At 43.3% G+C, this 16,757-nt stretch overlaps 1 protein-coding gene across 1 annotated transcript in view; it reads right to left on the minus strand.

Annotated features, from left to right (window-relative positions):
- Positions 1-16,757, minus strand: part of ARFGEF3 (ARFGEF family member 3) — a 182,477-nt gene that overhangs the window by 100,923 nt on the left and 64,797 nt on the right. Inside the window, exon 5 of the mRNA XM_065888865.1 lies at positions 10,034-10,102. Coding sequence (XP_065744937.1) covers positions 10,034-10,102 — 69 coding nt within the window. The remainder of the gene's footprint in view (positions 1-10,033; positions 10,103-16,757) is intronic.

Consider the following 16,757-nt stretch of genomic DNA (forward strand, 5'->3'; position numbering starts at 1 on the left):
GGCCACAACAGTGAGAGGCCCAGGTACTGCAAAAAACAGGAAAAAAAAAAAAAAAAAAAGATCATGTATCTGATAATATCACTCTCTTTAGGTACTCAGAAAGAAATGCTTTATCAGTTATCCTGACATCTTCTAAAGAAAAGTTCCTTTAACTTGCTATATTAATAATAAATTGGTAAATCCGAAAGGTTTGCAGAATTACGTTTCCCCTTATAAACCTCATTGTAATTCAAGACCAGTGATTTTTCACTTTGTGAATGTTTTTCTTCCTATACCTCAGGGCAGTGCTAAGATGAGCACATTGAAACAGAGAAGCTCAGAGAACACCATGTCCAAAGTCAGGCTGAGTTTCTGGAAAAGGAGCTTATCAGTTTCTTCTTTTCATATATCCTGTATCAGTTCTGTCTCCCCATGCCCTTTGCTTTCGTGGTGCAGAACTGACACTTAAAAAGCCTCAGTCCTGCACCTCTGCCAGAGGCTCAAAGGGCAAGTCAAATACCTTGTGAAAAGCCACAGGCCCCTGATCGCCAGGGAATGCACGAAGACACAGGGCAGTGAGGAGTTTCGTAAGGGACATTTTGATCATTTCATGCATTTGTGGACATCTAGCTTTATGGCATGCTAGACACAACTGAGGGCAAAAACATACATCATTAATGAAGCAAAACAGACCCCGAAAGCAGGAAGGAACAAGAACAAGAAAACACAAGTTTGCAAGCCATACATAAGCAAGTTTTGTATCACCGAGTCAGTAGACTGATAAATAACAGTACTAGGTTACAACCACGGTGTAATTACTATTATTAAATATGAAGCAGCATAGTAGAATGTAGCAGATATTCAATATACGTTAACCAAAGTGATAATAAATTTTAAAGAAGCTGCCACAGTAGAAGTTTGCTTAGTTTTACAAAGTACGTATGACCTTCACTTTGTTGAACTGTGCGTTTACCTTCTCTTCCCTATCTGAATGGGGTTAGTGGCATAGCTTCGTTAAAACAGTGCATGGTACTGACTAATGAGTTCTATAAAGGGAAGAGCTAGTATGTTTCCAACTGGAAAATTTTTTCGGAGATGACAATTTATGGTGATAAAAAATAGAAAGGATCAGAGATTAAGTAAGCTACAAGAAAGCAGAAATGTCTCTTATATGAATGCTTGCTGATCACATTAGAACCAAAGGAAATTTTGATGATCACTGTAAGTCTGAACCCTGTTATATCGTGACGACAGCTCAGTGGCTCTGCCGTTCCCAGGTAAACAGCAGTAACGGTATGTGACAGGAGGCACCTCATCAAACGGGTCCTGTTGATGCAGACACACAGGCACACACACATACATACACACAGACAGAATGAACTGAAGTTGTTTTATTATTCCTAAGAAATACCCGTGTAAGTAAATCTGATCCCATGCTGGGGTAGGGAAATTTGCTGGTTTTCCTTTTGGATCTCAACTTACAAGGAAATTCTTAAAGTGCCCAGGCATTTACAGAAAACTCATTGGGACTTCCTTCTTCCTCCTCCATGTTCTTCCTGGCTTCAGCTGGCATATTCAAATGGCTTAAGACCCCTCAACCCATCAATGCCTGCACCTCCTCAGGCAGAGCCTTCTGCTTTGTCTACACAGGGTCTACCAAACTCTAGCCTCTGTCCAGTGAACCAACCCAAAATGAAGTAGAGGGGATCTCTGCATTGCTCAATGTGTCTTCTAACTCCAACTAAGTTTTTCAAGAGCCAGAGGTTAAAGGAAAGTGGAGAATGTCTTGCAAAGGACTAGTTCGCTCAAAGCCTATCTGGCAGTAAGTAGCCAAAGAACAGACACCTTAGAGGAGTCAAACCAGAGTCAGCAAAGAGACTGGCCCACGAGGAAGGAAAGAAAGAGTTTCTGGAAGGAAAAGTGGAGAAGCTCCTTAGAATGGGGTTTCCTCAATCCAGTAGCCTCAGCTGGTTTAATGGGCCAACTTCCTTGGTTGGTTTTCTTGCCAGGAGGTGGGGCTACCCCTCCCAGTCTTAAAGAGAACAAGACAAATAAGATGCTTCCAGGATAAATGGACCAAGTAAGTCATCTGTGTACTCTTTTTCCAGGTTATATCTGGAGACTATCTGCTCCTTAATTGTAAAATATTTTATTTGAGGTATGGCTCAGAAATAATGCTTCCACATTAGAGTAAAAAAAAAAAAAAAAAAAAAGGATCACTGAATATTTAAAGAGAAGTCAGCCCAATTAAAATAATACTTTAGTGACAACTAGAACCGTGACATCAGAATCTTTGGCAGCAGGTCTTAAGCTTCAGTGTTTTTTAAGTTCCCTGGCATAACAAGTGGAACTATTGCTAAACTCCATATCCTCTGAGGATAACGTAATGTTCAGAAAAGACAAACTGAGTATCAATATGTAAAGACACCCAAGAAAGTGGCATATGCCCGATGGTCACTTGAATCTACGGTCACAAAAAAAGTAAAATGCATCAACACTTCTGCTTTACATGTAAAACCACCATACAGCCATTCTCTAACTAAATGCCTTGGTAAAGGTCCAAAGTGGATAAGAATCCAAAGAATTTCAGTCAGTTGCTATATTAATATGGCAAGATTTCACTAACATTTTCTAAGACTGAGGGTAGCCAGGAAGCAATAGTATAGCATAGTGGTTAACAGCACATATTTGAAATATAAAAAGCCTAGATTTGAATATCTAAAAAAAATATTTCTCCAATATTGTTTTTTATTTATAAACAAATCAATATAAAATAAGTCTAGATGGCAGTGGGGGGAGCTTACTCACAAAGGAAGCATGTGGAAAGTGGAGTGGGTGCAATCAGACTCCAGCCTGGAGACCCCTCCTTCCCATCCACCTTTGGGCTTTCCTGGTCTAAAATCACTGGGCAAGCAAATTAACCTCCCTTTCTCTGGATTCTTTATATAGCTTGGTTATGGTAAAGATTAAAAGAGAATGTGTGGAAAATACAATACTTATTGACATGCCCTAGGAACTCAACCATCAGTAGCTACCATTATTAACCACTGTTTTGGAATTGAGGGATGGAGGATGGATGGAGTAAAAAAGGGAGGTTCCTGAAAGTAAAAATCTTAAAGGAAAAAAAAAAAGGTCTTTGAGAGAGACTCTGCTTGAACTTGATAACATGCCACAAGATCAAAGACTGGAAGTTTCCCATGACTAAGATCAAACCAGCAAATACACATTTACAAACAAGGCTTTCTCACTTAGAAAAATCCCATAGAGCAGACGTCAGCAGGCATGAGAATATGCTCCAAATCTTACCAATGAAACAGTATCATTAACCATCTTCAAATCAGCTTCACAGAGCTTCTGGTTATGCACTACCTCTTCCCAAGGCCTTGGCGATTTTTACTTCGACAGCTTTTTCCTACGTTAAGGTAACTATCCTCGGAACACTCAACACACCTGCTCATTTGGGCATAATAGTAGGAGAAATACTAAGCGTCCAGCTTTCAACCAATGAAGAGAATTTTGTATCCATACAGAGTTTTAGTAATGATAATTCATGAAATTAAACAGAAAACACATGTTGGATATTTCATAACTGTCCAATTCTAAATTCGGTTGATATTTATTCCTCCTGCATCATAGAAGACCCTATTCTGAAAAACTGTCATTATTGCAGTTTAATTAAGCAAGTTAAAGTTAGACACACAAATGAAGGCTGCCCTCTTATTTACATTTTCAGCGCTTAATGATCCTTTTATAGTTTCAGCAGTACCTTGGGAAAACAGACTCATTTTTCATACTTAAGCACACATCCCATTTCCTGATCAACAGGTTCCAGGGTAAACACTATTCTTGAGTAACAGTCAATGCAGACGGAGTAAGAAAGAAGAGAGTGTGTGGATTCTCTCCCAACATTTCCACAGGGGTTTTTAAATGATTTACTTTAAGGTCTTTTTATAAATTGTTTCCCTAGCTATATCAAAAGTGACAATAGGAGAAAAGATTTTTTTTCTTGAAGTTAAAGACTTATTTTTATGAGAAATTCAGCTACAACCAAGAAAGTTTCCAGGAGCTAAGTGGTAGTTTTAGGCTGAAATGTCCTGCTTTAAAAATAGAGATGCAGATTTTTCAAAGGCTAAATTAGCAGGTGGAAAGCACTTGAGAACATGCAAAAACCTGCAAAATCATTGGGTTTCACTATGTCTACAGAATACCATTATTTTTGTGGCAGTATAACTCTCTTTTGTAGTTAATGCTTCCTGTTGATGAAAAAGTATTTCTTAAGCAACTTCTATGGTGAAAAACCAAAAGGCTCTAAGCTATTTTGCAAATTTGAGGAAAAATAAAATGTAGGCAATGTAAGAAAAATACTTATACCTATCATGTGTATCTGAAGTAAACAATGATTTCCAATAAGTCTACTATCCTTTCTTAAATTATGCATACATAATGCACTTAATAATCTAACAGCTGTAACTACTGATCCATAAGCTTATATTTATAAATTGTTCTTATGCTTTTCATATAAATAGATCTACTCCATGCTCGTCTTATGCCAGATTACATAAATATGGATTCGGGGAGGAGCTATGGTTTTAAAGGTTGACAGGGCCTTATTGGTGGAAACACATACTCAGAAGGAACAGTGGGATAGCTCTGTGGCAGTTTAAACCATTGAAGCGTTTTAAGAAATATGTTTGATATATATCAAGCAATGACAAATGGGAAGGAGAAAACGTGGAGATGATTTGGCAGGAGAAGATGATGAAAGACAAGGGAAATTAGAAGAGTCAAAATCTTGTACTTATTAGGGGCCACCATTGAGAGGATTCTGCTGCTGTGTGGGCATCCCTACTTCGTGGAGGGGGCTCGATTAGCCATGGCAAAGAGGCATGACAGACCTTGCCTGGGATTTAGGTCTATAAACCCAGAAAAACACTATCTTTAGATCTCATTTTAATGAGATTATACCAATATTCACTTGTGGCAGCGCTTCTCAAACTTTAATACGTTTATGCATCCCACAGGGTATCTTATTACAAGGCAGCTTCTTATTCAGAGGTCTGGGTTGGAGCCCGAGGACCTGCATTTCTAACAAGCTCCCAGGTGCTGCCATGCACCTGCCGAGTGGACCACGCTTGAGGCTTTAGAGCATCACAGCTCCATTCAATGTGGTTTTACAACACAGCTTGTTGGAGAGAACAGTAACTATCAGAGCAGTGATTTACAACTTGACTTCTGCAGTAGAATCAACTGGAGGCCTTTACAAATTTTGTTTGCCCAGGTCCCTCCAAGACCAAAAAACTCAGAATTTCTAGGGCAACCCTAGGCATCTTATTTTTGCTAATACTTCCCAGGTGATTTGAATATGCAGCCTTTGAAGAGAACCACAAACATAGAAGTAGGGCCTCTGATGCTTTGCAACTGTAAGTATCCCATATGTAAGAGAGTTCATTTCAGGAGGGTAAAGAGAGGTCAAAGTTTAATCAAGTAACTACTGAAAATCGTCAGCCTTATACAGGAACCTATGCAAACTTGTATAAGCCTGTCTCTAATTCTGATCTTTAATCATTGTTGGTGGTGAACTGAGGCATACTATTCTCTTAAGAAAAAGATCTATTTTAAAGATAAAAGGCAAGATTAGTTTCACTTCAACACTGTGTCTGCAGGGTGCTCACGCCTGGGAATGGTCTGGATGAGGGGAAGGGTAGCCCCTTTGAGAATTACCACTGGTTTCCACGGGGCAAGTGTAAGGGCCCCTGTGAGTGTCCCTTCCACAACCAAACTATGACAGCACGTGCTACAGGGTATAAAGACCAAAAGTTCAGTCATACCGACCAGTCTCGCTTCCTGGTTCTATCACTTCCTAGCTGTGTGGCTATCAGTCATACCGACCAGTCTCGCTTCCTGGTTCTATCACTTCCTAGCTGTGTGGCTATCAGACATACCGACCAGTCTCACTTCCTGGTTCTATCACTTCCTAGCTGTGTGGCTATCAGTCATACCGACCAGTCTCGCTTCCTGGTTCTATCACTTCCTAGCTGTGTGGCTATCAGACATACCGACCAGTCTCGCTTCCTGGTTCTATCACTTCCTAGCTGTGTGGCTATCAGTCATACCGACCAGTCTCGCTTCCTGGTTCTATCACTTCCTAGCTGTGTGGCTAGTACAACAGTACTGCTGTGCAGATTATATGATCTAATACAGGGAAAGTTCTGAGAACGGTGCCTGGCAGAGAGCTAAATATGTACTAAAGGTAGCCATGGAACACTGTCTTAGCCATGTAATATGTACTTATCTCTTGCCACCAAGAGTGATGTTATGTTCTCAAGCCTCCTCAGAATGATCAACTCTGAGAGGAAATGGCCACAGAGAGCCCAGAGCTCTAGCTAACGCCTGGTGGAAGTACTCTGAGTTGCAGCCAAGCCTGATGGATAAAAGATCCACGATTCTCAGCAGGAGAGCACTTTCCAGGGTGTTTTTCTCACTGGCTTTCTGATCGGTGCCACTGGATAGAGTGAGCCCCTGGTGCTGGATGGAATCGGCATGCTTGTCCTCTGCTTCTCTCAGCAGCCTGGCGTGCAGATGTCCTTACCCATGGACTGGCCAGCTGCAAGAGTTGGATTCTTACTCCCCTCAACCTGGTGTCCACGCCAGGTCCAGGCTAGCACAGAGGAGTGATTCTGCACACTGCCATTTATCAAAAGCACTTTGAAGGGGTGACCATTGTGGTCCTTACAAAGCAGTCTCCATCCCCCTGCTATGCCGGAGAATCTGCTGATGTTTCCAGTCACCAGAAAAGAGTGGGGCATCTAAGTGAGGGCTGGGGGAACCTGCAGCCTCAACTGTTAAGTTCCATCACGGACAGGGAGGTGGTAGGACCTTCTTGTGGATCTATAGGAGAGGCGGGGCCTAAAAACATCTTCTGGGAGCCTGCACACTGTCAAGGGAAGGTCCCCGCTATCAAATACAGGATGAAAAGTTTATTTTTAAGATCTTTGCCAAGTCCTTCCTTCAGAGGAATGCAGTCCGAAGCCTCCATCCTGAACAATAAGTCAAAGCTAGCACTGGAAGTAACGCATTTTTCCATGATGGTCTGACCCCTGCTTTATGACCTTCATGCTGACATTCTGCTGGGAACTCTTCCAACTTGGGGATCTCAGGAGGCTGCAGGAGGGGCAAGAAGGGGAAGTAAGCTTGCTACTGTTGTCTCAGGAACCTAAGCCCAGTTGATGACCCATCCCTTCAGGGTCCTGGCCGTGTCAACATTATTTAGTGGAAGCCTGGACGTCGTCATCCATCTGCTGCTCCAGGAGAGCAGCAGCTAACCTTGACCCAGCATTTACTATGCGGCTGCCTGCACTGAAAGCTTTTTACATGGATTCTATCTTTCTTGTCTAATCAGCACAACCATACTACGAGATAGCGAGGCAGGCGCTGTTAGCATTGCTTTTACACAGAGAACAAACACAAGCCCAGGGAGGTATCTAAGGCAACACCGCTGGGAGGTGGTAAAGTCAGGATTTACACCCAACCAGTGCAACTCAAGAGCCCACACTGTCACCACCAAGCTCAAACGCCTTTATCTTTATATCACTCTTGGGCTGAGATTTAATAAATAAAAGGTTTTTTCCCTTTATAGGTTCTGGTAGAGACCACTGTGTTTTGATGTTTCATCCTATCTAGACAGGTCTGCCAACTCCTACTCTGGCTTCCAGATCCCCTCTGAAATCACCCTTGACTTGGGTGGCCCATGGCCGTGTGTATCTGCTGTTTGGGAATTACATCTCGAATCTTTCAGATTCTCATTCAAAAACTCATCCCTGTGAGGATGATAAAGACTTCACCCTCTCAAAGGGAGCCTGGGAATCCCTGGTGGCCTCCCCAGTCCTGAGAGTCCTACAACAAACCATCCGCTTCCCCATACCCCTCCTGGGCAGGGGTCGAGCTAGGCAGTGGCTGGGCAGTGACACGCTGCATTTCCCTTCTTGTCCCTTCACATGGCAAAGAAATAACAAGCCTCTTACATGCCAATCCTGTTTCTTGCTCTGCTCAAAACTACATTTGTCACTTTGAAAGCAAACCGGCATGAGGTATCTAAAATAGTCAAACTCATAGAAACAGAGAGTAGAATGGTGGTTGCATGGTGTGGGGAGGAGGAGGGAAATGGAGAGTTAATATTCAATGGGTATAAAGTTTCAGTTATGCAAGATGAGTAAGTTCTAGAGACCTGCTATACAACACTGCACTACGGTTAACACTACTGAACTGTATAGTTAAAAAGTTTGTTAAGGGGCTTCCCTGGTGGCGCAGTGGTTGAGAGTCCACCTGCCGATGCAGGGGACGCGGGTTCGTGCCCCGGTCTGGGAGGATCCCACATGCCGCGGAGCGGCTGGGCCCGTGAGCCATGGCCGCTGAGCCTGCGCATCCGGACCCTGTGCTCTGCAACGGGAGAGGCCACAACAGTGAGAGGCCCGCGTAGCGCAAAAAAAAAAAAAGTTTAAGATCTCACGTTGTGTTCTTACCGCTGTTAATAAAAAAAAAAAAAAAAAGCAAACCTACAAATGACAAGATCACTCACAAGTATCTCTTAAAATTCAACTAGGGCTTCCCTGGTGGCGCAGTGGTTGAGAGTCCGCCTTCCGATGCGGGCGACGCGGGTTCGTGCCCCGGTCCGGGAGGATCCCACATGCCCGCGGAGCGGCTGGGCCCGTGTGCCATGGCCGCTGGGCCTGTGCGTCCGGAGCCTGTGCTCCGCGGCAGGAGGGACCACAGCAGTGAGAGGCCCGCGTACAGCAAAAAAAAAAAAAAATTCAACTAAAAATACTGATAGCTATTCTATTTCTTTACTTATATAGAGTGAAACATACTAATGTGGTAAAGAAAAGCGTTCGTTCTACCTACATAAATACGCATTTGAGAACTGATTTATGTCATAGTGAGGGGTCAGCTGTCTGTTTTTCTTTTGACTGACACATAAAAATGTTCTATGTGCTGAAAAATAACTTTCTCTCAATTTTCACTCTTCAATGCCACATAATACCATAAAAGCACATGTATCAGCCAATATAAATACTACTCATGATAATGTTAACTATGTATGATGATGGATATGTTAATTAGCTTGACTGTGGTGACTATTTCACAATGTATATGCATATCGAAACATCGAACATTTTATTTGTTGGTTATACCTCAATAATGAGAAAAAGGGGAAAAAAGAAAACATGCCCTAAGTGTTAAGCGTCTACCTGGTATACTCAAAAAATGGTAATCATTAGTGTTAAAAAAAAAAATACCCATGACTGTTGATAGTTAGGCTTTCTTTTTCTCTATAATTTCAGAATTCTGAATATATCATTGGCTCCTTGAGGTCTATGTGTGTAGTCTTGTCAAAACATACAAATCCTGAAGATACTCTTTTCAAGAAGTGGCAGGTAATTCATTCTAAGCATAGTAAAGTACAGCTTTGGAATGATGCTGTCTCCAAAAGCCAAAGGCATATGCCAGACATTCAAGAAAGCAAGTTTTCTGTTGGACATACTGCAGGGAGTGCTGAAGGCACATATTACTCTAGGCTGCAACACAGATGGAAAAGAGAAGGCTTTCCAATGATCGTTACAAAATGCATTCATCAGGGTTTAGGAGATGGGGATGCAATTTAATCAATAAACATCTCCTCTAAATCTCACACGTGGTTTCTTAAAAACCATTAAAAAAAAAATCAAATTCTCTTCCATCAATCTTAGGAAAAATAGTAAGTGCAATACCTAGGTGTAGCAGCGTCGGGAGAACCGGTACTGTTATTTCCATGGCTAAAGCCTCAAGTCAAGCAAACCAAAGCATGCAGAGCACCGACTAAGGATGGTGGCCCACATAGCCTGCTTCCCACAGATCAACTCCATAGTGGAAATTCCCCACAATAATGATCAGAGAAGGGCTCACCCCACTGCTGCGGCTTGGCCCCACCCCAGCATTTATCCCAGGTCGGGGTAAAGCAGCTGTGAGCAGACAGCACACACAAGCAGCACTTGAGCGTCTGGGGAAAACGGATACTCACCTCCGCGATCTTCAGCACTGCGCTCCCATTCAGGTCAAAGGTTGGGGTGTAGGTTATGCAGAGTAAAACCTTTAACAGCCAGGAGGCAGAGGAGGAAGGAAGAGAGAAGGAAGTAAAAATTTAGAAATAAATTTCCACTTTACATGTTATTAGTGCAGTCCTGTTTTTTATGACTCTTTCGCTCTTTGCTTTTCATATGTTTCTTTCCATCCCACCCACTGCTCTCTAATTAGTGACCACACATTGCCCAATAAAATAGAGACTAATACTTGTAAAAGGAAGAAGCATTGTAAGCCTGGCCAGAGATGGCTTTCTTCAACTCCAGGTCTGTCCAGTAATAAAGAAAACCAAATGGCCAGGCTCACTGCTAGGTCCTGTACATGAACTACCTAGACTGATATTTTTAGTAAGCGTCATTATTACTGCCCTCATTTTACTGATAAGGACACTGCACCTCTGAATGATTAAATAAGCTGCCAAAGTCACACAGGTACCAGCTGTGGAGCTGAGATCTGAACCCAAGTAATCTGACTCCATGCCCTGACTGACCATGCAATACTGTCTCTACATCTTCCTAGACCGGAGCGTCACTATTTTTCTGTTCCTGTCGCCTTCCCAGATCCACATGGGATTAGACATTCTTTTATGGGCACTTTCTTCTTTCCTTCTTTATTTACCCCAGTACACCGCCTGGGGCTTATTTATTAGTTCCAGATTCCCCATATTCTCCAAGTTACACAGACAGTGAGTCGATGACATTTACAAGATCTTTAAAGACCACTAAAAATTCCACTCTCTACTTGTAGAGCTATTAGGGAATAGATCAATAAAAGCCCAGGGCATTTTAAGAATTGCTTCTAATTTTATAGATAAAAGGCTAGATGCTCCCCTGCCCATTTGGCTTCTGATGCTGCAAATTATCTCGCCGGTGGTCCCAGACATGAAATTGCTGATGTCTGCTCCTTGATCCCCAAACCCAACAGCCACGTCATGCCTGCAGCTCGGCCTGTCAGTGGCAGCCTGAGGATGTTTCTCACCTGGTTCTGCCTAACTCGTGAAAGAGCGCTGAAGCCTAGCAAATTTACCTAATACAGGATATACAACTGCTCAGCACATCAAAAAGTGTAACTGTCCCATGGAGCAAGGAACCTCTCCTAAACCGCTCAGTCTTAGTTACCAGCCAGGCCAGCCCTAGGAACAGTCACGCCTTTAGAGAAAGCAAACAGGTAGGTAATTAAAGAAGGAAAAAGGGATTCTTGCCAATTTTAGTCACAAGGTTAGAATAAATTCACAATTTTTTGTTCCTTAAGGCACCTGAGAGCCAAGAGCTGACTCGAGATAAAAATCGTCTGAATGCCACGTTGGCCGAGAGAGGGGGACTGTGGGAACTACTGCCCCATGGCTTCATGGGAAACGGCTTTCTTTTGTTTGATTGACTATCTTTGGGGGTCGGAGTCTGGCATGCAAAGAGGGATGAGAGCTGAGGACAACAGTGTCACCAGGTCCTAATTTCGCCTGGGGAGAGGCCATGTCTTCTAATGCCTCTGTAGTTGATGGCATCTCTGCCTGACACCCTCCTATCCTGGGATCCTCCTAGGCTTTTTCCTCATGTGGCTCATCTCTTGGCTTCTTGGTGGTCTCAACTCAAATGTCGCCCCTCAGAGAGGCCTGCGGCTCTCCCTGAACACTCTCTCTGAAATGGCCTCTCTCACAGCTCCTTGTTTCACTTGCTTCAGAGCAAGCACCAGTCTCATAAATTATTGGTTTACTTACTTATTTATAATCTTCTCATTAGACTATAACATCCACTGAGCATCTGAAAGGCCCTCAGGCTTTCGTACTTTGATTTCTTGCTACCTTGCACAGCTTCTCTTTCTTCTTTATTTTTTCTATGTCATGTTTCACGGCAGGTGGGTGGAGGGTATGAGACAGTGGCTGGTGTAGGTGGTGGTCTGGGGAGGTGAGGTGGCCCATCTTGGCCCTTGGTTTTTTAAGTCATTACAATAAAGGCTGGCAACTGGCAAGACCTTACAACATGAAACTAATCATGGCAAATTTTTGTCTGAACTGGCTAATTAATAATGTTACTTATAGGACCAATGATCGACTTCTTGCCTTCCATCGCTCCGTGCATTCATACAAGGTATGCAAGGGTAAGAAAGAAGTTTTCAAAAGCCAACCCAGTTTTCTGTGAACAAGAGCTGCTTTATGCAACAGAGGCTGGAGGAAGTGGGAGCCGTGTCTACGGTGAGGTCTTCGGGAAGGGCACTGAGTTGGCATATTTGCTAATCAAGCTTCTCAGGGGAACAGAGGAGGCTGGACTCTGCCACCGGGAAGCCAGCCAAGTGTAGAGGAAGGCCTCACAGCAACAGTCTGAAGGAAGCTGAAGATCCCTGCACCCAACTGATGCTGATCCTTTTCAAAGGATCATTGAAAAACAGGCTCTCCACACCTAATGTCTGGCCACTAATATCCAAAGACTCACTGGGCTCTATGCAAAAACTAAAAACAAGAAAAAATAGTGAAAGTGAAGCATAATAATGAAGCCGTCTCCTTAAGCTCACACAACTTGTTTTTCTGGAGGCAGAGCAGGTTTTAACTCCAGAGCTGACGGTGCCCATGGCCCGCCTGTGACTCCCAAGACATATCAAGGGCCCCCAGTTTCTAGCTAGGATGGTACAGCAGACAGAAGTGACTTATTGCAAATGATACACGGAAAAACGGTGCCCAAAGCCTGGCAAGCACTAATTCACTGGATTCAAACACAGACCGGGTGTAGGAAATTTAGGGTGACGGCAAATTAATTTCAAGTGTCTGACTTCCACTGCATAATGAAAGAGTAAGAAGTTTAGACTGGTATTCTGAGCACGTTGGCCTCAAGGAAAACAGGAGCACCTAAATATTGAGGACAATTCCATTAAAAATACATCCCTCACAGGGTCATTAAAGCATACTGACTACATTATCACTGAACAGCAAGAACTTGAGTGACAGGCAGCGTCTTGCAATCTAGATGGTTGGTGCTGCCTCCATAAATAAGCCAAGAGGATGGGGAAAGTAGGTGCAAAACCGTCCACAAAAAGGGCACGATCATTACAGAGGCTAATAAAAATCGCAATTATGAAAAAATAACTGAATAGCTACTATATACAAGAAACAACCCTGCAATTAAAAATGTGTATAGAAACACTGGATAAAACAGATTAGACTGGAAAGGAGAAAGAGAAGCTGATTTATTGCAAGCATTGGGCCCAAGTGATAAGAATCTGAAACATTTAGCCACATTAGGAATACAGAGAGACAGATGCGGAAAAATGATGATGACAAGTGCAAGATCACAGGTATGCACTTCTCATCAGGAAAACCCCGGATGGATCCTCTCCCCAAGGCAAGGGCATCTTAGCGTCATGATTGGGGTTTCTCCATCAGGCTCATTCTGCCCTGTGATCACAATCACGACAGAGCAGGGACTGTGATGTCAGGGCTAAAACACAAGTGTTTCAGTAACGTGACTGTGGCATGTGATTTAGTATTTAATTGCTGTGAATTTGCCTACATCCTCTAAGCCCCTTATCTTTAAAATTCCCATCCCACCTCACAAGAATATTTAGAGGAAAAATTAATTAAATGACTTTTAAAAAAAAAAGAGGGGCTTCCCTGGTGGCGCAGTGGTTAAGAATCCGCCTGTCAATGCAGGGGACACGGGTTTGAGCCCTGGTCGGGGAAGATCCCACATGCTGCGGAGCAACTAAGCCCGTGCACCACAACTACTGAGCCTGAGCTCTGGAACCCGTGAGCCACAACTACTGAGCCCACGTGCCACAACTACTGAAGTCTGTGCGCCTAGAGCCCGTGCCCTGCAACAAGAGAAGCCACTGCAATGAGAAGCCCACACACCGCAACGAAGAGTAGCCCTCACTCGTCACAACTAAAGAAAGCCTGCTCACAGCAACAAAGACTCAGTGCAGCCAAAAATTAATTAATTTTTTAAAAAAAGAGTACACACAGTACATATATCTCTAGGCTATCTTCTCATAGAGATTAAACAAGTCTCCATTTGAGGTAACACATGGCAGCCATTCCAGTGTAAATAATTAGATGCATTTTAAGTAAAACAAAAGAAAAAATCAATCAGATCATCCGCGTTCAAAAGTATAAATCTTTCCAAGTCTTCATCCTACTATGTATCGCTGCCCCCAATTCCTACTGTCTAAAGCCCTCATCATTCTGACCCAGCTCCACTTCCTCTCTCCTTGATGTTCTCCCTTTCAGGCCCCAAATCAATTCAAGGCGTTATTTGCCAAGGTTCTAATTGCTGTGGGGTCACAAATACAAAGCAAGCACCATCTTTACCATTACAAACTCACCATCTATTGGAGAAATGAATACTTGTACAACTATACTTCATGGCTGACTATAGTGAGTGCTACTGCAACCGTGAGGTATATAATAATTCTTAAGGTCAGAAGACATCTCAACTTCGGAGAGCAGAGAATTCACAGATTAGATAATGTGTGAGCAAAACACTGATACAGGAGAGAAAAGGGAGGGACAGATGTACCAAGCAAAGGAAATGTTGTGAGTAATGGTATGAAGTGTGAAAGCAGAGGCTGGAGATGGTGCTAAAAAGGTTGGCTGGAACCTTATTACACATCAACTTAAATGCCCCATGTTAAGTCTTTTGCACAGATTATTTTAGGGCTGGTTGGGGCAACAAATCACAACTAAAACTAGATGTAGGGACTTCCCTGGTGGTCCAGTGGTTAAGACTCCAAGCTCCCAAAGCAGGGGGCACGAGTTTGATCCCTGGTCAGGGAACTAAGACCTTGCATTCCACATGGCACAGTCTAAACAAACAGACAAACAAATAAAAACTAGATGTACTGAGGCAAGCTAGAAATCAGAGCAATAAAGCAGACAATATGTTGTAGATGAATTAAAGACAGAGCCTAGTCATTCCAGTGGCAATGAACTGACTGGGGTGCATTGGTGAAGGGATGAAGGGAATTCACAAATAGAAGGCAATGGTCACCCATATATGAAATCTGGGTGTCACCCAACCACTGTTCTCTCCCCACCTACTCCCTACCATTCTAGTCAACCTGGTTGAAATCTCTCATATACCCCAATTCCCATATATTTCATAAAGCTTTATATTAGATAATAAAGTAACATGTTTTAAGAGAACAAAGATATACCTTGTTCAAAATCCGTCACATAAATATTACTCTACAGATGTGAATTAATCCCAGAATGGGCAGAAAACGCAAAAGGCTTATTCCATAGCATTTATTTGGAGCAGTTTAGATATACTACTTAAATCTGGGTGCCCTCTCCACCGCCCACTAGATTTATGAGCTCCTTGGTAGTAAGGTCTAACTTTTTTTTTTTTTGCGGTACGCGGGCCTCTCACTGTTGTGGCCTCTCCCGTTGCGGAGCACAGGCTCCGGACGCACAGGCTCCGCAGCATGTGGGATCTTCCCAGACCAGGGCACGAACCCGCGTCCCCTGCGTTGGCAGGCGGACTCTCAACCACTGCGCCACCAGGGAAGCCCAGGTCTAACTTTTTGATGCGCACCATGTTTATAGTGCCTTGCCAGGCTCTGGGAGGTGTGGTGAGTCCCAGTCCACGCTCAATCCCTCCTACGCACTGTCCACATGAGTAATCAACTACACAGAGTTTCAGTGGGACTGCGCATCTGTGTGCCTAGTCATTATTGTAAAATGTGTAGGCAATGTGATAAGACAGGCCGATGACACAGAAGGAAATTGTCCTGGGAATCTGAATGTCAGATCCAGGTGGTGTGACTGGCTAAAGGCAGTTTTTGCAGCCTTATGGGTAATAATACTAGAGCTTCAGCTGACCTCGTTAGGGTGATCAGAATTTAGTGAGTCCCCATTCAGGAGGTCCAGCTATTTGGCAGGACCTCAAGCAGGACAGGGAGAAAAACATCTCTACCAACCAGAGGGCATCTCCCGTGAGACTTACAGAACACCTGTTACTCTCTGCTGAGAACCTATTTTTTTTTGCACTCAACACAGTAACTGGTAACTTATGTAAGATTTCTGAGCCAAAGAGCTCATTTCTGCTAAAGTTCCAAATGAGTCCTCTACAGGACCATTTGCAGGGGATGAAGGAGTAAAGAAGTGATTCCTAAGCTTACTGGATAGCAACTGCACTCCCACTTTATCTCTCCCTTGTGCTGCATTACTCAGGTTGCCATTCATTCATTCATTCCACAAATACTTACTGAGGTGTGACAAGGGGTCAGGCCTAGTGCTAGGTGTTGGGCATACAGGAGGAACTAAAAAAGATACCCTGATCCTTGCGCTCTGTAAAGCTAACATCTGGTTTCGAAGACAGTGACAAAACAAGGGATTACAGTAAGTTGTGATGAACATGATGCATGGGAAAATGCACTGGACTCTGAAAAGCATATCAGGGTCTAACACACAGTACACGTGTAATGTTATACTCCTTTTTCTTTTTTTGGCTGTACCTCATGGCCTGTAGGATCTCAGTACCCCAAGCAGGGAGTGAACCCGTGCCCCCTGCACTGGAAGGTGGAGTCTTAACCACTGGACCACCGGGCAAGTCCCTATACTCATCTTTAATAGAACTCTAAATTTATGCTGTAACACATATAATTAAGGAGTGAAAAACCCAGGGAGGAAGATGAGGAGACCATCAAGAAGTGAGCTAATCCGTGGGAGTCAACCTACC

The sequence above is a fragment of the Phocoena phocoena genome, chromosome 12 (assembly GCF_963924675.1).
Source record: "Phocoena phocoena chromosome 12, mPhoPho1.1, whole genome shotgun sequence".
Taxonomy (NCBI): Eukaryota; Metazoa; Chordata; class Mammalia; order Artiodactyla; family Phocoenidae; genus Phocoena; species Phocoena phocoena.